The sequence below is a fragment of the Anolis carolinensis genome, chromosome 3 (genome assembly GCF_035594765.1).
Source record: "Anolis carolinensis isolate JA03-04 chromosome 3, rAnoCar3.1.pri, whole genome shotgun sequence".
NCBI classification, from domain to species: domain Eukaryota; kingdom Metazoa; phylum Chordata; class Lepidosauria; order Squamata; family Dactyloidae; genus Anolis; species Anolis carolinensis.
In genome coordinates, this window is record NC_085843.1 from 83,762,752 (window position 1) to 83,783,607 (window position 20,856).

General features: G+C 37.1%; 1 protein-coding gene and 1 long non-coding RNA gene across 4 annotated transcripts in view; one reads left to right on the top strand and one right to left on the bottom strand.

Moving 5' to 3' along the window:
• The window catches only part of efhc2 (EF-hand domain containing 2), a 96,841-nt gene that overhangs the window by 20,265 nt on the left and 55,720 nt on the right, over positions 1 to 20,856 (top strand). For 2 of the 3 annotated variants that reach the window (XM_008107434.3, XM_062975179.1), the window contains 2 exons: positions 4,182 to 4,332; positions 16,320 to 16,543. In XM_008107434.3, coding sequence (XP_008105641.2) covers positions 4,182 to 4,332; positions 16,320 to 16,543 — 375 coding nt within the window. The remainder of the gene's footprint in view (positions 1 to 4,181; positions 4,333 to 16,319; positions 16,544 to 20,856) is intronic. The other variant, XM_062975180.1, reaches the window with a different exon arrangement.
• On the bottom strand, positions 13,056 to 14,175 carry LOC134297485 (uncharacterized). Its single transcript, XR_010004245.1, has 2 exons — positions 13,682 to 14,175; positions 13,056 to 13,595 (listed from the first exon to the last, which is right to left on the bottom strand). It is a non-coding gene; the product is annotated as an uncharacterized LOC134297485 (long non-coding RNA).

The following is a 20,856-nucleotide window of genomic DNA, read 5'->3' on the forward strand; positions in this document are numbered from 1 at the left end:
TACCATGCCTTAATCACTTCTCTCGCCCCCTCAGCTGCTGTCACTCTATCTTGGGAACAGAGCATGCTTTAGCATCCTTCCAATCAAACACGTTAAAAGTTTTACTATTTCCTGCAACATGGGTAGTCTAGATGTATGTTAGGCCAATTTTCAATGGTAGGTATCCCATGCACACTTTAAAAACTCTCCAAGTGTCTAGAGCTGCACATCTCTGCAAATACAGTAAAGTCTCACTTATCCAGCACTCGCTTATCCAATGTTCTGGATTATCCAACACATTTTTGTAGTCAATGTTTTCACTATATCGTGATATTTTGGTGCTAAATTCATAAATACAGTAATTACTACATAGCATTATTGCGTATTGAACTACTTTTTCTGCCAAATTTGTTGTCTAACATAATGTTTTGGTGCTTCATTTGTAAAATCATAACCTAATTTGATGTTTAATAGGCTTTTCCTTAATGCCTCCTTATTATCCAACATATTTGCTTATCCAACATTCTGCCGGCCCGTTTATGTTGGATAAGTGAGACTCTACTGTATCAGAAGGGTCAGATGTTGCTGTGAAAATAGTATCCACACCATTATTTATTTATTTATTTACAGTATTTATATTCCGCCCTTCTCACCCCGAAGGGGACTCAGGGCGGATCACATTACACATATAAGGCAAACATTCAATGCCTTAACATAGAACAAAGACATTATCATCATTTATGCATATATGCCATCAATTTCCCAGATATGTCCCCAGAACTGATACATTTCTCTATTCATGTGTCTTGTGAATGGGCACTCTTGCTCTGCGCCATTTGTCAGAGTTACCATCAATACTCCACATAAGCACTCTTTGGTATTGGAATCTCAGGATATTAATATAGGAGAGGGAGCAGGCCCAACGTTATTCTTTTGGTTTATTTATTTTATCTAGTCACAGATTTACAAATTAAAACTCTTTTTAAGGGAGAAACATCAACTTTTAAATGTCTCAGCTCACTAGTTTTATTACATTGCATTGCATGTAAGGCAATGCAATGTAAGGAATTCATAAGGAATTAAACTTTTAAAATTCTGCTTTTCCTTAGCAGACATCTCTATGCTTGATTTAAACCTAACTTTTGTGGATAAGCACATAACATCATCTATTACAGACATAATGGTACATATATTTTTAACATAGCATAGACTTTACCAACATTGTCTGGACCTTTTATCAGCTGGAAACAGCACAGCTGTTCGCAAACAGCCATCTTGATATGTGGGAGGTTGACATTCGCAGACAGCCTGCTATCTGTCTCTTCTTAAACATTTTAATATCCTTGTCAGACTTTCTCTGTCCAGTCAGCATACTAATCACTTACATAAATAATATTCTTCTCCAATCAGGTTAAGAAATTTAGTGATCTTTATTTGGTGACATAACACTCATTGGCCAGTTGGTTTCATCAGCCAGAACCCTTTAATGCAGTACTAGTACCAATTTAATGTGGTTGCACTCTTGGGTTCCTTATATGTCAATTCACTATTTATGTTTCTCCTTTGGACATATTATGTATACTGTTAGGTTTGCTACATGCCTGGAATTAATAAATACCTATGCCCTGTTACATATATAGAGGCAGTCCCCAAGTTACGAAAAAATAGATTCTCTAGGTTAGTTCTTAAGTTGAATTTGTATGTATGTCAGAACAGGTACATTTTTAAGTGTATTTATTTATTTATTACAATATTTATATCCTGCCCTTCTCACCCAACAGGGGACTCAGGGCTGCTTACGAAAACACACATATAAAAGTTGTATAGTGCACTATAAATCAGTTAAAAAATATTATTAACTTACATCAGTATTCCTAAAACATATTATAAAATAGAGATAGGCGTGTTCAGTTCAAAAGACTGGGTCTGTCGATTGAGTTCCAGCGTACATAATAATAATTAACGCTGTTATTCGAAAGCCTGGCCCCACATCCAAGTTTTAACCTTCCTACGGAAGGATAGGAGGGAGGGAACCTGCCTAACTTCACTGGGGAGGGCGTTCCATAGGCGGGGAGCCACTACTGAAAAAGCCCTGTCTCTTTGAAAAAGCACCTGTGAGGCTGACGGGACCGCGAGCAGGGCCTCATCTGATGATCTGAAGCTTCGAGGTGGGTCGTAGCGGGAGACACATTTGGACAGATAAGCTGGGCCGGAACCATAATTACACACACAAACACACATGTATATCCAAGCTTAGGATAGCATAGGATGGGTTAACATCCTTGCGGTGTTTGTTTTGCTGTTTGTGCCTCTGTTCAGAATATTTCACTTCACTTTCTGTCCCTGTTATAATTGGATTTTGAAAAATGTGGCTTGTTGTGGAAACAAGGATTGGTGAGAAACCTTCAGTGGGGATACCTTTTCCCCATGATAACTCTTTTGGGGGTGAATTTCCCTTCCTAGGGGTAGATTTCTCTCACTTCTTGTTTCCTCACCCCCCCCCCCCCCCCCTGTAACTTTGAGTCATTTCAAAGTTTGGTACTGCCTGTATTTCACAATACACAGTCTTATACTTTATATGTTATGTTGTCTACCTGTTCACGGAAGGAATAAATTATTATGTAGTATTATGTAGCGAATTCATTAGCATCCTCTTCTTTAAAAACACACAATTATGTCAGTGGGAGTATAAATTCAATTGTTTAACAGTATCTTGGCATATAGCAGCCAAGAAATCTTTCACGTTAATTCAAATAATTAAACTATTTAGTTGTTCATGTAATACTATTTTCTTCCTCACTTTATCTTCTTCTGTAGTTCAGTTCCCATAGTTTGCCACAAGGCAAGATGGGCGGGTTTTTCCAAATTAGTCTTCAGTCTTTTCAGAAATTTTGAGGCTAGTTCATTGTCCACTACTCGGCCATTCCATTTTATTATGCCATTCATTGTATATAATGGGACTTCAGCATCTATAGATTTTGATATCCATGGCAGTAGGGAAGATCCTGCAACCAAATCTTAGCAGATACTTGTTCCCTTCAAATTGCATGTTATTAATGTATTTGAAAGAAGTATTACATTTTATAAAATGTAAACATTAGAATCAAATTACTGATTTAAATGGAAGCCAGTGTATGCCTTATAAGATGATGTACAGATGGTGTCTGACACCATAGAGGCTTTGGAAAATGTATACAAGTATTCAGTAACTGTTGGAAATCTAAGAAAAATGTTGTAACATTTTACCATATGTGGTAGTCTTGAAAAAGGCCCGAAATATTGGACTCAGGTACATATGATGTTAGATTAGGCATGGGCAAACTTCAGCCCTCCAGGTATTTTGGCCTTCAACTCCTAGAAGTCTCAACCAGCTTACAGGGTGTTAGGAATTGTGAGAGTTAAAGTCCGAAACACCTGGAGGATCGGAGTTTGCCCATTCCTGTGTTAGAAGATATTGTAAAGGTTAAAATTACAATGAAACCTGAACTGTATTTGTTGGGGGTGTTAGATGACCAATTAGAAAAGAAACATGCAAGTTTGCTATATGATTACAACAGCAAGAATTATCTATGCTCAGAGATAGAAAGAAACATATTGGCTGATGAAAATATATGAAGATGGACAAATTGACAATATCGATTAAGGAGAAATCCTTGACTAATTTCAAGAAAGACTGGGACATATAAATTACCTTTATACAGCAAAGATGGGGACAACATTCAACTATTGGTTTTTTAGTACAGAAGAGTGTTATTAAAAGTAGAAAGTTAGAAATAAAGTGATACTTAAAGGGACCAACAAATAAGAAGCTAAAATTGACAGGCAATGAGTGGGATTAGTAGGTTATATATTAGTAGGGTTTGTTTAGAATGTGCATAGGTTGTATGTTGTAGTTAAAGGTGTGTTAGCTACTTTTATATATAATGAAAACATGTTTTTGTGGTAGTTTTAATTTTATTTTGTGTTTAATTTTACAATTATTTTTTTGTTTGTATGTTTGAAAAAACATTGTATGTTTTAAAAAGAAAGAAACCAGTGTTTGTCACATGCTTGACAAAATAACTCAAGACAATTTTAGGCTGAAATCCTCCTTTCACACTTAGACATAAATTTTGTAATGTACATTGATCTGTTCAACTTACACCTTTGCTTATAACATACAGGATGTTGACAGTTTTCAATTTGTTTTTTTGTGCGTGTAGGTATTATCTTTTGATGCTTATTTTGATGAAGAAGTTCCTGACAAAAATCAAGAACTGTACAGAATAAGACACTGTAAAATATACTTCTATCTGGAAGATGACACTATTCAAGTGGTTGAACCCCAGGTGAAGAATAGTGGCATTCCTCAAGGTATTTTTATTTGCAAATGTTTTCGTTCTCTGAAGTTCTACGGTAGGCTACTTTTTGCTGACCTAATCCAATTTGTTCTTTGCATAGTTTCATTGTTACTTATAACCAAGAGCTGGTTAAATATTAGATTTAAGGTCAGGATCAAGCAAAATAGATATTCCAGTGTTCAAATTGTGGCCAACGATTGTTCAAATAGATCAGTATCTCTTAAACTAATTTGAATGTTTGAGCTGGAAAAAAAATATGTGACTCAACTTGCACAGAAGACTGTGCTACTACTTGGGGACAATAGAGACAGAGATGTATTTATGGCTCCTTGGTGTGTTTCCCTCTTGGAATTGTCTGCTCTGTTACTTCTTCCCACACACCTCCTTCCCCTCTCTGGGTCTATACTGCCACATAATGCAGTTTTGAACTGCATTATGTGGCTCTACACTGACCATATAATGCAGTTCCAAACGGCAGTATCTGACTATATAATGCAGTGTAGGTCCAATCTTAGTCTTGGAACCAGTAGTAGAAGATCCATCATTTTTCTCTTTAAAATATTTAGTTCATTCTGATAAAACCTGTCTTCAGTAGTTCCAAACACCAGCATCAGGTTTCATTTAAGTTGATACATGTAGGGTATATAAAATCCAGTTTCATTTTCTTTCTTGTGAATCTCATCTGGTCAAAACAGACATGAGTGAAACAAGGAAAATGTGATGCGTTCATTTTGGGGTGTATTTTACAGTGTTTTACTTATGATATTTTATAGGTAATGATTTCTTGCCAACTCCAGTTGAGAGGAGTATGTTCTTTTCAGACCCTTCCTGTGCGGTCATAATGGAAGGTTCTTAATTTTTAAATGTAACATCTTATAAGATTTAAACATGAACTGCTACAAACAGTAAATTCTGGATGTAATAGAACTCTTGCGTAAGCAGGAACAAGGCAAATTCACAGACCGCAATACCATGCACAAGAAGTTGTATTGAAGGATGGAAAGGGAGAACAACCATCTTGAAAAGATTCAGAAGATCTCTGCTATTCCAGTCAGAATGTATTAAATGAATGGAAAACTTCCATGTTGGAACAGACTGCATGGGAAGATTCTTGCCTATTGCGTAATCTCCTGTTCACTGAACCCAGACTATCCAATGTGCTTTGTTGCGGAAAGGTTATGTTTGTCCCTTAAGTGTTAACTCCTCTTTCCAGTGAACTCCATCTCCCTCGATCCAGAGCACAGTGAAGAAGGGGTTTGGCCAGCTTCCCCAAGGTCATCCTGTGTTAACTGAGCGAAGACATTGCCTGCTGGCAGGCTTCCCCAAGGCCAGCTGGATGAGAAGAGAAGTGCAGTCAGGCACATAAGGCCACAGGCACATCCTCCAGCTTCAATGAATCACTGATTGTCTCAGGGCCTCTGATGTTCCCAGATACTTCAGAAAATTGGCTCTGCGTATACTCATAGTTTGGTTATCCTTGTTGGAAAAGGGCAATAGGGCATATTGCCTATTAAGCAAATGGGAAAAATGTGCTCAGAGTTACTTTTCTTGTACTATTTAGTAAGTACATTTTCTCAGTAGGATGGCAACTCTAGTGCCACTGACCTTAGGCTAGAAGTTCTCTGAAAAATTTCCTGCAGTTTATTACTGGGATGTATTTAAAGCAACAGACCTAAAACCATTTTTTGCAGCCTTCTGGGTTGTGAATTAGGCATTATACATTTTACACTCTTTTCCTAATTTGAAGCTCAGAGAGCTCAGAATTGCTGGAAGAGATACAAATGTAATTACATAATTAGGGGAAGTATCATCCATAAATGCCGACTGGATGGTGCAAAATTCATATTGCATGCCTTAAAACTCTTTTCCAGATTTTGTTTATAAATGAAATTGTTTACAGAGCCCAGGGTTTTGTCCCATCTGCTGTATATTATGCATCAACATTTCCCTACTTAGACTGTTTATGAAACTACCAGTCATATTTTCATTGTTCTGCTGAAAAACATCAATCCTCCGCCAGTTTTTCCTGTCAGCACCAGTGTGTTTCCTTACAGATGTATGTAGAACATATTTAATTTCATATTACAAAGTGGTAGAAATCAAATGTGTTAGTATTTACAATATCTTTTAAAATTAGTGATGTGTTTAACTTACTGTTTGTGTCAACTTTTATAGTATTGGCTAAAAATGTAATAACTTCTCTCTAAATTGATGTTTGATTCGTTTTTATGATTTTTATTAAAATATTTATTTTGCATATACAAATACAATAATATGTTTATATTATACAAAATATATTGACTAAACATATTTGTATATTTACATAGAATAGTAGAATTGTTTTTATAACTCTGTATATATTACGATGGGATGCCCTGTAGATGAAAAAAACAATTTAGACATTTCCAATATATAAATTTGACTTAGTTGTAGTTTTACAGAGAAACTATGTATAGATAGATAGTACGAGGGTATATAATCGTAGCACATGCAATTCATACATAAAATCCAGTTTCTCTAGTAGATGTATTCAGTAGGTCAGCTCAAGTTTATACTATTAGTTAGATTTAGGACCGTGCATTAATATCTCTAGGGATGAAAATCATCCAATATAAGAACAAGTAGAAAAATGAGAATCACCCAGTTAGCCAAGGAGATCCATTTAAGCATTTTAAGTGAGTAGAAAGAAAGAAATATTATATTAACAATACTTGTTTTAGTTATATCTATTCTCAAATGGTATCGTGTCCAAAGAAATGATTAAATCTAAATGACTCAAAGGCAAGCAACAAGCAACAAAATGCTTTGGCATCAATAGTGCTGCCAAACAGATTTAGACTTGATCATTGCTTTGTACATTATTCCCTTGATCTATGAGTTAAAGGTTTATACCCCCCCCCCCCCCTTTAAACCTTTAACTTCCGGGCTCAATTCAAAGTGCAGGTTATTACCTATGAAGCCCAATACGGTTTGGGTCTTGCCTATTTACGTGACCGCATCTCTCTTTATGAACGTGTTCGGACTCTTAAGATCAGCCGAGGAGGCCCTCCTCTCAGTCCCACCTCCCTCACAAGAGAGGTTGATTGGGACGAGGGAGAACGCTTTCTCAGTAGTGGCCCTCAGGCTTTGGAATGCCCTCCCCAAGGAAATTAGACAAGTACCTAGCCTTATAACTTTTAGGAAGGAGCTGAAAACCTGGCTATTTAAGCAGGCTTTTGATAATGGCTAAGAGTATCAACCACCCTATCGGATAGGACTTTAAATGGTTATTAAAACTGTAATTTATAATGCTGGATACCCTGGTTTTAAATGACACACATATATATATATATATATATATATATATATATATATATATCCCCCCCACACACACATACACATACATACTGTTTTTAAAGGGCTTAATTGTCTTTTAAACTATTTATTTATGTTTACTGTGCCATTTTGTTTTTATTCATTGATATGTGATTATTGTCTGTGTTATATCACTTATTGTATTCGTTTGTTTTGTTGTAAGCTGCCCTGAATCTTTTCGGGGAGAGGGGGCGGGATATAAATAAAGCTTTTCGTCATCATCATCATCGTTATCATCACTTTTTTTGCTTTCCTTTACAAGCTAAAGTTATATACTTACCATACTTTCTCTATGCAAATTAATAATAAGGAAGCAATGCAGCAGTGTTTATTTATTTATTTACAGTATTTATATTCTGCCCTTCTCACCCCAAAGGGGAGTCAGGGTGGACCACAATGCACATATACATGGCAAACATTCAATGCCATTAGACATACGACATATAGACAGACACAGAGGCAATTTAACATTTTCCAGCTTCTGGCTTCATGAGGGTATGCTCTATTCCGGCCATAGGGGGAGCTGCCGCTTCATCGACCACTTGTGACACCGAGTCCTTGATGGAGTACTTCCTCATTCCTTTCTACACGCTGCTGGAAGTTTTTATGGTATCATAAATTAGTTAAATTAGCCTCCCCACATAAAGCGGTATCTAAATTTTCTACTTGACAGATGCAACTGTCTTTCAACAGTGAGCTAGGCTATTAAATGGTCGGGAGCTCCACCCGACCCGGGCTTCGATCTCATGACTTCTCTGTCAGTAGTGATTTATTTCAGCTGGCTACTATCCAGCTGCGCCACAGCCCGGCCCAAGTGCTTCCTGAGATATTTTAATTTTGCTTTCTCCAAACTTTTAATGCTCCAACTCTAAATGTGTTCTGAACTGTGGTTGTGTTATGTGTGTCAATGTTCTCATGCTTCGAATGTGTATATGAGTCTGTGCTGGACTTCCAAGCAGGAATGCAAGAGCCGTTCATTTGCTGGTTGCTGGAGTTCATAGCTTTTGGAGTACAGATAGATGCTGTATAAATGGTTGTCTAGGTAATGACAAATTTCCTCCTAAATCTGAACAAAGGCCTATATGCGATGCTCGTCCTTCGAGTTATTCTGATATGTTTTTATAACATGCCAGAATAACTTAGTAATAACTAGTTAATAACGAATGTGTGTAAAATAGCTCCCATTTCTGTAAGAACAACCCTTTCACCCATTTTTAGGCGGAATGTGAAACAATATATTTGCAGAAAACATTCGTTTCTTATTTGCTCACTTGCTATTTCCAGCTCATGTCTTTTGTTGTGGGAGAGAGGATGTTTGAATGGCCAATAGTCAGCTGTTCCATCAGAGCAATTTCAGCTTTCCATAATGTTGATAGTGGGTTATTTAAATGGGTATACAAATGCTTTGAGGATGGATTGATCATATTTTCAATAGTAGATATATTTCAGTATTAATAGATTTTAAGGTTTTGTCTAAATCTTTCTGTTGCATGCATTTGGTGTAATAAACATATCATTTCCTTGATTTTTCTTATCATTTTCTATTATGATGTGCTCACCGATAACCTACAGAAGGGATATTGCAATTTGTCCACATTCCCATTTTGAATTTTGCTACATTTAAAAAAAATAACTTGATCATATGCAGTGAAGGATGTCCTTGCTGATTTCATTTTGGAACATTTTATGTATTAAATCTTGTAGGCCTGGTAGTCTATCCAGACATTATAGTAACAGTATTAATTGTTTCCTAGAAATGTAGTGAAATGTAGTTCTCCCTCTCAACCTCTTTTCTCTAGAATTACAATCTTAATTTGTTCTTTATGAAGAATTCAGACAATGCTGTTAGTCCGTAGAATCCTGTTGTTTTCTAAGTTATCATTTTTATTATTTTTATGACTTGTATGCACAATTAAATTAGCAGAATGTCAAATGTATACAGGCAAGCAACTAGTCAGAGTAGCATGTTATTGATGTGAACTATGATACCATAGCATTTTCCATTTGCCATGTCATTGTATGTCATATAATACCCCTCACACATTAATTTTAATAGAATTTAGTTGTGGTGTAGAGTGGTTTAGAAAAGTGCACTGAACTGTGTCAAATTTGTGCTGAATTCCCCTTTCTTCTTTAGAATGAGGATAGGACCTTCTTTTCTTCTCCCGGGCTTTCTTATTGCATTTCTTTTCTTTTCTTTTAGAAGATATTTCTGTAATATATTGTTACACATCAATTCCTTTTCAACAGCTGATGTTTCCCTCTTCTATTATATGGATGATGGCAATATTTTAGGAGGTTATATAGAGAAGGAGGTGTTAAGTTGAGAAACTATGTATCTAGCCTGTAAGCCTTTAAAGACAAAAAATGTAAATAAAATAGTTTATTTTGTGGTTGTATTGTAACTTATGTACAACAAAAATGTTTTATTAAGCAATTCCAGTAACTGTTAATTTTTACCACCAGATAGCAAAAAAGGTAAAGAAAATTACAAAAATAACATATCAATAGAAAATGAAGAATATGCTTTAACCCAGGCATGGGAAAACTTCGGCCCTCCAGGTGTTTTGGACTTCCACAATTCCTAATAGCGTACCAGGAATTGAAGTCCAAAACACCTGGAGGGCTGAAGTTTGCCCATGACTGCTATAACCTCTTCTTACAGTTTATTACATTTTTCAAATTGGGGTATACATTCACCCAAATTTAATGCTGTAGTAATTTCCTTAATATAACTTAGAAGAACAAGATCAAATTTATATTCATGTTGTTTTCAAAATCATTGTAGACCTACAATTAATTCTAAATGAGAAAAGCAGCTTTTAATTGCAGTAGTATCTGAAATTGTCAAAAGTGGTTTCATCCAAAAGACCCAGTCTGAGAAAATAATAATAGTAGTAGTAATAATAATAATAATAATAATAACCATCAGACCACAGCACAGACAGCAGCAGAGACTCCAGCAACACTTGGAATGGTGGAACAGATTGAACCAGAAGAAAGTGTGAAGCTTTTGCAAGAATTTGAAGATCCAGCACTTGAAACACCTGTTGAACCACCAGGAACCTTGACAGCAAGACAACAAGAGCTCAAGGATACGATCATGGTTCATGCTGCAGCAAATGCAATAAGAAAGTGGCTCCCAACTCTAAAAACAGTGCCCAAGAGACACCTGGCGCCTCTCATGAAAGATGTGAATGCAGTACTCTCCACTGTCCAAATAACATCAATTGAACAAACAAACCAGTATGCCTACAGTGCAGCAGTGATTGTAATAGAAGAGCTTGGGTTCCTACAACCAAGGCAGCCCCAAAGAAAATCGACTGGAAAACCAAAGTGGAAGGTCAGGCTAGAGTTGAAAATCAAGAAACTTAGATCAGATACAAGTAACCTGAAAAATATGAAAGAGAAGAAACTGAAGAATGACAAAATCAAGCAATACCTGATCAGAAAGTACTGGCTGAACACCAGAAAAATTGAAGACGCTTTGGAAATCATGAAATAACAAATTGCAGCAACAGCCAGAAAAATTGAAAGATATGAAGCCAGAATCATCCAGTACAGACAAAATCAGCTGTTTCAATCAGACCAAAGACGGTTCTACCAGAGTCTGAACCAAACAACAGACACAGCAACCATAAAGCCAGAGAAAACTGCAACAGCGAAGTTCTGGAAAGAGCTTTGGGAAAATAACAAGAACTACAGCAAAAACGCTGGGTGGATAAAGGAGTTTGAAGGAAAATTCTCACAGAACAAAATGGAACAGATGGAAATAACAACTGAAATGATCAGCAAACGAGGGCAAAAAGTCAAGAACTGGACATCTCCTGGTAGTGATCAACTTCATGGATTTTGGCTCAAACATCTGATTAGTTTACATGGAAAAATGGCTCAACAATTCAATGAGATGCTGGAGAAAGGAAGTATCAGTGAATGGCTAAAAACTGGAAGAACATACCTGATACAAAAGGATCCAGCAAAAGGAGCAGCACCAGGAAACTACAGGCCAATAATGTGTCTGCCCACTATGTTTAAACTACTGACTGGCATCATAGCTGACAGAATCCAAGACTGTCTTGAAGAAAAAAAACATCTTGCCAGATGAACAGAAAGGCAACAAACGGAAAAGCAGGGGCACAAAAGACCAGTTATTATTATTATTAATTGACAAAATGATTCTGGAGAACTGTAAAAGCTGAAAAGCTAATCTTCACATGATGTGGATTGACTACAAAAAGGCCTTTGACTCACTCCCACACATCTGGATCATCAAGTGCCTGGATGCCATCAGGATTAGTAAAAACATTGGCACCTTTATTGAAAACATGATGGAGCACCGGAAAACTGAATTGTTTCATGGAAATGAAAGCTATGGACTTGTCAACGTCAGAAGAGGAATTTTCCAGGGAGACTCATTGTCCCCTCTACTTTTCATTATTGCCATGATCCCTCTGTTAACAATCTTACAAAAAACAAACCTTGGCTATCAAATATCTAAGAAATCTCACAAAATTTCGCATCAGATGTACATGGATGACCTGAAGCTGTATGGGAAAATGCAAACTGAAATCCATTATCTGACTAACACTGTCCGAATGTTTAGCACTGATATCAGCATGGAGTTTGGTTTAGACAAATGTTCAACAGTGTCATTGAAGAAGGGAAAAATCATTGAAAGTGATACATATGCCAAATGGCTAAACAATAAAGTGTCACCAGCCAGAGGCCTATAAATATATGGACATATTACAACTGGACAATATCAAGCATGAACATGTGAAAACTGTGGTCAGCAAAGAATACACACAAAGGGTCAGAAAAATTCTCCAAAGCAAGCTCAATGGAGGCAACACCATCAAGGTCATAAACACCTGGGCCATACCTGTCATAAGATATACTACTGGCATTATAAATTGGACACAGGCGGAACTGGACAATTTGGACAGAAAAACAAGAAAACTCATGACCATTCATCATTCACTGCGCCCCCGTAGTGATGTTGCTATATCTGCCTAGAAGATCAGGGGGCAGAGGACTCTTACAAGTCAAACAAGCAGTCAAAGAAGAAGAACATACCCTGGCAGAATATGTAAAGCAAAGTGAAGAACCTGCTTTGATTGAAGTCAAAAATCAGAAACTCCTCAAAGTACAGCAGACAAAAAACCAGTACAAGAAAACCACACTACAAACTAATGCTGACAGCTGGCACAACAAAACATTGCATGGAAAGTTCCTTGACAAAATTGAAGGAAAAGCTGATAAGGAGAAGACCTGGCTATGGCTCACAAATGGGACACTGAAGAAGGAGACAGAAGGCCTGATCCTTGCAGCCCAGGATCAGAACAAATGCAATTAAGGTGTCAGAGACAGAACGCCAGCAAGTAAAACAAAACTCAGTTTATTGAGGTTACAGAACTAAAAACGCCCGTAAGAAACAAAGAACAGGGCAAACACTTGACTTCAGTGTGCTAAATAACAAAAAGCAGCTCAGTTTGAGCTTAAACAGTTCAAAGGGAAAAACCGGGTTAAACAGGAGTATAATCCGGATTAAATCAAAGAGCTTACTTCAGCTTGGCAAACAATGCAAACAAAAGAGGAACAACAGCAGTTGGAATGTAAACAAAAGACTGGCAGCAGATTCCTCTCTGCTACTCAGGAACAGCAGGGGAGTAAACCAGGCTTGTTTACTCCTTCCTGCAGCGAACGAAAGCGTGGTCGTAGTCAAGATTCAGGTTTAGGGTAACGGCAGTCAGCAGGGTCCCAATCCGGTCCAGAAGATCAATAGCCAAGCGTAGTCGTCAAGGAATCCAAAGGTCACACCGATAGCCAGCAGAAGGGTTAATCCGGAATCGTAGTCAGTCAGTCCAGCGTCAATCCAGTGAAAGTAGGTATTGCCCGTCAAAAAGACGACGGAGGTCCAAGCTATCAAGATTAAACACAAGTTGCACAGAGAAAACCCCCGCACAGTTCCTCCCGCCGTCAATGCCCAGTGTCCTTGGTAAACTTACGTATCCAGTAATGAATCACACCCGTCTTCAGGAAATTCCCCAGCAAGAGCCCAAGCGTCCGTCCAGATTACCTTGCCCAACGCAATTAGACATCGGTCCCAAACCCCATTTTATCACAGTTCAAGCTCATCATCGCTGTCAGCTGCCATCCCAATTCCAGACGCCCCAACATCATTATCCTCATCAGAACTTAAGCACCTTCGACTACGCCCCACAGCATCCCCAGCTGTGGATCCCGCTCCATCCCTCCAACCAGTCCATGGGTCTGATCCTGCAACCCGCTAAACACCTCCCATGCTTTCATTGCCTGTTTCCCCAACACCCAAATCCTCCCTCACACGAGTCCATTCCATATCATCCTCTTCCGAGCTAGCCATCTCTTCCTCCAAACCCTGAGAAAAACCCTCAAATGAGTCCTCATCTGTCGGCTCTGCAAACAAATCCCGGAGCCGTTTCCTTTCACGCTCCTCGAGAGTGTCTGACTCTCGAGGAGTCTTACAACCCTTTCTTTCATTACCGGAGCCCGAAGGCTCAACCATAACATAAGGCCAAGATTGAAAAATCAGCTGATGAACTTAAATGCAGACTATGCAAGTAAACCGACGAAACCATTGATCATATCCTCAGCTGCTGTAAGAAAATCGCACAGACAGACTACAGAGGCACAACTATGTGGCCCAAATGATTTATTGGAACTTATGCCTCAAGTACCACCTCCCAGCAGTAAAGAACTGGTGAGATCACAAACCTGCAAAAGTATTGGAAAATGAGCACGCAAAGATACTATGGGACTTCCGAATCCAGACTGACAAAGTTCTGGAACACAACACACCAGACATCACAGTTGTGGAAAAGAAAAAGGTTTGGATCATTGATGTTGCCATCCCAGGTGACAGTCGCATTGAAGAAAAACAACAGGAAAAATTCAGCCGCTATCAGGACCTCAAGATTGAACTTCAAAGATTCTGGCAGAAACCAGTGCAGGTGGTCCCAGTGGTGATCGGCACATTGGGTGCCGTGCCAAAAGATCTCAGCCAGCTTTTGGAAACAATAGACATTGACAAAATTACGATCTGCCAACTGCAAAAGGCCACCCTACTGGGATCTGCGCACATCATCCGAAAATACATCACACAGTCCTAGACACTTGGGAAGTGTTCGACTTGTGATTTTATGATCCGAAATCCAGCATATCTATCTTGTTTGCTGTGCCATACAACAACAACAACAACAACAATAACAACAATGTGTTATTTGTATCCGGCCTTATTTCCCCAGGGGACTCAACATAATAAAAGCAAACATTCAGTGACAGTACAAAACAAGAAAAATATAAAAGCACACAATACAGTACAATACATTATGCAGTAACTTAAAACAAGTAAATTAAATTATTATCTTTAAATAAACATCATCAGAAAAGCAGGTCCGTATATCAAGTACAAAATTCAATTTGGCATTTTGCCATGTCAAACCCAGATTTTATGTTTTCCGCCTTTTTCTAATCATCCGAGTCATGTTTTTAAATATATAATTTACAAATAATATAAGGAATTGTCTCCATTCCCATGATGAGTCAAATGCTACTTACAAAAATTAAAATATCTTTGAATTTTTCCCAATTCATGAGCACAATTATTATATTTATTTTGTTATGTTTATACCCTGCTTTTTCTTGCCACATAGGAGACTCAATAATCAGTTGTGAAAGCCTTCTGATCTCTGCTTCATTTTTACTGTTTTTTTCAAATGTGAAATTATTGCCAAGAGCTGTACCGTCAGAAAATGTTTGTAGGATTTTATGAAGACATTTTGATAGTGCTTTATGCTCTGCACATTCACATACTTTCTTGGCTACTTCAAAATTGTTGTCAAAAACAATATTACTTCAGCTTTCATGCAGCTGCTTCCCAACACAGTTAGTAGGTCTCAGAGCTGTCTCAATATCCAGATTCTTCTACTGTAGCAGTAATGTTACAGCTTTAAAAGATATACATATGTTTAACATTATGTCAATAAGAAATGACACAGACTTTCTGTGATTGTGGGCTTTAGTTCTTCTCTGAGACAAGGAGTTGTGTTGCTCTTCTATAATTTTTTTTCACAAGCAGTTTACAGTAATTATTTCATTATGTTTTGTATATTTTATAATAATTTTGAGCCCTTCACCAATAAAAAAGAAGAGATGAAGTAAATTCTGGTTTAATTAATTTTATTTGAGAATTATGGTATATTGAAGTAAGCATCATTCAATGTACAAAGTATGTTGGGCCTCAATGCAGCTACACAGTGAGGCAGTTTTAACCATGAGGGGAATTATATCAAAACTGTAAGTTGTTTGTAGTAACTTCTCGTTTTGAGGAAACCAAAGGAAAGGCCTTGCGAAATTGTCCTGTCAGGGGCTCTTCTTGAATTAATGGTGAGGTTGTTGTTAAATGTTGTGTATATGGGCCCTGGAATTCAGCAACTTCTTTTCCTTCTCCTTCACTATGGTTTTGGATGATGACTGATTTGTAATTCTTGTTAATTTTTGGGGTTTTTAATTTTCCATGCAGAAATGTTTTCATATCAGTGACATAATCAGCATAAAGTTGGAATGTGAAACAGGTGATATTAACTATGTTTCTTCCTTACTTAGGCACTATTCTTCGGCGTCATCGGGTTCCACTTCCACCTCCTAACGAAGACCAGTTCTACACTATAGATAATTTCAATCTTGACACAGATATTGTCTTTTATGGTCGAAGGTATAGGATTACAGACTGTGATCAATTCACCAAAAATTTTTTGAGGAAGATGGGAGTCAGATTAAACCCTGCACAGAATCGTCCTGATGACCCTTACACTAAAGAACGTCAAAAGGTTAGTTGTATTTGCAAAGCAAAAATAATCAAAATCTTTACAGATTGCATAAAAGATGGATTAAAAACTTCATTAGTTGTTAATATTGTGAATATGTTTTATTTCTGAAGGAAAAATCTTAAAAGGTAAAAGCATAGTTTATTAGATTACATTTTACAACTAAGATAGACAAAAATATGGATGAGCAGAGGAATATATTTTAGAATTTGTACACAAATTGTTATACAATTTGCGCTTGCATTTTCTTCTGTTTACTATTGGTGTAAAATTGATGCTTTCAACTCATCGATCTTCCAAATTTTTAGTGTGTTTTTTTTACTTTAGATAGTAACCCTTAGATATGAGGTGATAATTCTGAAATGGAATGTATTATGATGAGACTACTTGGATATGTGCGCAATATTAACTAGAAGTTCATTGAAAACCATTACTAAAAAGTAGAAAAGAAAATGCTTTGCATGCATTATAATAGTGAAATCCTGTGTATACCAACAGAGACCAAACTCTTTTGAAAATAGTGTGACATCACAGTGCAGACGGTGTATAGGAGTGTGTTAATGGTATGAAATTTCTTTTCCTTCAAATTTATTTATAATGAAAATAAAACATTCTCTGCCAGGAACATGGCATGCAAAATGATATAAAGCACCGTAAAAACAATGTTAATCTCCCAGAAAAAGCAGTATGATCAGTTATACTTGTAACAGTAGTTGTTTTACTGCTCTGGAAAAAGACATATATTACATCTGAATATTATTTTTGTATCTAATTGCGATTTTCAACTGATTTATTGTAAATGTCTCCTCTGTGTTAAGCTCCCCAGACCTTTGCAGAATGGGTTTTGTGAACCGATTGTTGCATTTGAAGGATACAATTTTTGATTAATTCATCACTGGGAAATAAGTATCCTTTCACATGTTCCTATATACACCAGGAACAGTGAAGAAGGGAAATGTTTAAGCCTTGGAGATACATAATTTTTATGAGAGAGGAGAATTCTCAAACAAACCAACCTAATGGTGGATTGATGGTTAATGTTTGTTGGTCACTGTTGACAGTGATCCATGACGGAGTACATGCTTGTCATGTAAATAAACATTTAGATGATAATATGTTTGAGCTGATAAAGGGATGAAAGCTGGGCTCAAGCAATCTAGATTTACAGGTCATATGTAGTGTAGAAATTCTCGGCTGTTACTAGAACAGCAGCATAAGTAATATATTCTGTAACCCACCTTGAGACACGAGGACAGGCAGGTAAGAAATAAAATTGTTGTTGTTGTTGTTATTATTATTATTACAGTTCTAAAAAGGCAAGATGGTTGAAGATTGGAACATTTAGTGTTAAGAAGGCACAAAAGATTGATAATTGAAACTGAAAAATGGACCAAAAGGACAGTGGCTGAGATAAAGTAGGCATAATAGAAAGCTTTCAAGTAGGAATCTGAATGAAAGATGGATAAAGCTAAAGACACTGGCATAAAAGAAGCAAGAAGTAAAAGGAGGATGCTGAAAAATATATGCTGAGAGATCTCATAACAGATGGGAGGAAGGGTTAGGGGGTATGGTAGAAATAGTTAGGGGGTATGGTAGAAATAGAAAATCTGGGAAGGTGAGTAGGAATGGAAACAAATTTCAAGACATGTGGCTGAAATAAGGGAATAGATTCGGGAGAATGAGAAAGTATTCCATTCTATGTCTAAAAATAGACTTTCATTGAACAGGTTAAGGAAGGGGAAGTCTTATGATAGGGATGGGTACTGGGGCCTGAACTTTAGTCATCTGAGGAGAAGAAGTGATACTGAAGGAAATACAGTGGAAGAGAAGACATGGATTAGACCATGAGTGTGAAGACAGAAGCTGAAGAGAAAAGAAAAAAAAACCAAGAAGGAAGGATGCAGGAAGCAAAGGCCCAAAAAGAATCATGATGAAAGAAGGATGAGTAGGCTTTCCCCACTTATCTAACTAAGGCTGGATCTACATTGCCCGATATCCCAGGATCTGATCCCAGAGCATCTGCTTATCCCAAATTATCTGGCAGTGGAGACTCATTAACTAGTTCAAAGCAGATAATCTGGGATTAGGTCCTGGGCTGTACGGCAGTGTAGATCCATCCTAAATGTTTTGTCAATCATTTTGTTATCTTGTAATGTTTCCCAGCAAATTTGTTTTGAAGAATAACTAATACATCAGGGAGAGATTAGGTAAAATAAATTAATTGGCACTTCTTAGCCTGGGTTAAACTTAATGTTGCATTTTACTAAAGATTCTCAGAGTCATTCATCAAAACTGTAACTGTAATCTAAATCATTGTAGAATTATTACAGTTATTTGCAATACACCTTGGAGCAGGCCCGTAGCCAGGATTTTGATTTGGGAGGGGCTGGGATTTTGCTTTTGGGGGGGGGGGCTGAGTCTGGCCTAGAGGGGATCTACCCTAGCAAACCTTTTGTTTCGTTATCCCAATACCGTCATGCATATGGGATATATTGAGCATGGTGATCAGATCATGATATGAATAAACATAACAGTTTAAATAATAAATGTAAGGACTTCTCGCGGACCACCCTGAGAATTTCAGTGAGGGGGGGGGGTTGAAGCCCCTGAAGCGCCCCCCCCCCCCCCGGCTACATGGCTGCCTTAGAGTCAAGTACAATATCACTACAGCCTTTTAAATAGCAACTTTTACCATGGTTGTCTTCTGTTAAGTATAGCTGAACTATAGTAACTTTCACTTTCATTTAGACTCCATCTTCTATACTGACCATTTAATGCAGTTCGAAGCTAGCTGCAAACTGCAGTGGCCAGACAACAACAAACTCGTAAGAAAGTCCGTGAAGGAAGGCCTTTAATGCACATCAGGGCTCTGTGGTTTGTGTAAACTGGTTCCAGGATTTTTCGTGTAATCATCGTGAAACCACTTTCTTCAATATCAGTTTGAAACTGATTTAGGTGGTCGGTTAGATGTGCCCCAAGCATCAACTTCTGTGCTGTTGTTTTGTCTCAGTACTATAGTTCATTTGCAAGACAATGTGAAATAAGAGGAAAAATAGAATCTGAATTAAATAATAATTCTGTTTCAAGATTAAACAAACATTAGCTAAATACTGCATGAATGAAGAAGAAGAAAGCTAAATACATTTCTTAGTCTCAATTCATTAAATGAATGTGTCAATTACTCCAAGGTATTCTTGATTTCTGGATTGGAGAGGATGAAATGAGAGGTATTCTTAGTTGGATTGCATATAACTATGATTGGGGAAGTTATATATTTGTTGATATAACCATCAGTATTTATTTTCTATACAGGCGGTCCCCAAGTTACAAACTTCTGACTTACAAATGATTCATAGTTATAGGTGGGGGTAAGACAACAGGAAGTGAGAGAAATCTACCCCCAAGGAAGGGAAATTCACTCCTGAAAGAGTAATAATGTGGAGAAGGTGACTCGACTGAACTTTTGTCACCAATCCTTGTTTCCACAACAAACCATTTTTAAAAAAATCCTATGATAATAGAAGTGAGAAGAAATCTTCTGAATGGGCACAGACAGCAAAACAAACACCACAGGGGGTTAACCCTTTCTTATGCTACCCAAAGCTATATATATGTATGTATCTGGAGTTACACTTTAAAAAAGTACCTGTTCTGACTTAAATACAAATTCAACTAAAGAACAAACTTATGAAACCCATCTTGTTCATAACTTGGGAACTGCCTGTACTTGATAAAATGTAAGCCAAGCTTTTGATAGCTCTTGCCCAGATTCAAGGTTCTCTGAACATGTTCCATAGTCTGTTAATCTCACTGTTGCATTGTTCCAGTTGTGGTCACATCTACATTTTTCTCAATCTCTCTCCATCCCTTGCTCTCACCAATGAATTTTCCTTGTTCTTATCTCTTGCATTTCTCAGGTCTTTTCATCGTATGCTCCTTTTTTTCCACAGAAGACATATTGCAAAGTCATCCCCTTTCCATATTTATTTGATTTGCTTCCTTACCTCTGATCCTTTTCTCTTTTTTGTTCTCATTTTTAGCCACCACTTGATTTGATTCTAAACCTTATTTAACAAGCTTGATATAAAAAATTAATAATTTTAAAGCACTATTAAAATATGTGTTTTGAAACTAGAAGAACTGCATGGTTAAGTTTTTAAGTCTTGTAAGATAACTAGAGGATTGTTGGTATTTACGTACGTTTTTTCAATTTCAGCTATAAAAGGCCCCTTGTTTTGCTTTGTGCTTTGCAAATCCTTAATTTTAATAATAGTTACTGTTAATAAAGGTGGATTTTAAATTTTTTTCTTGTTGTG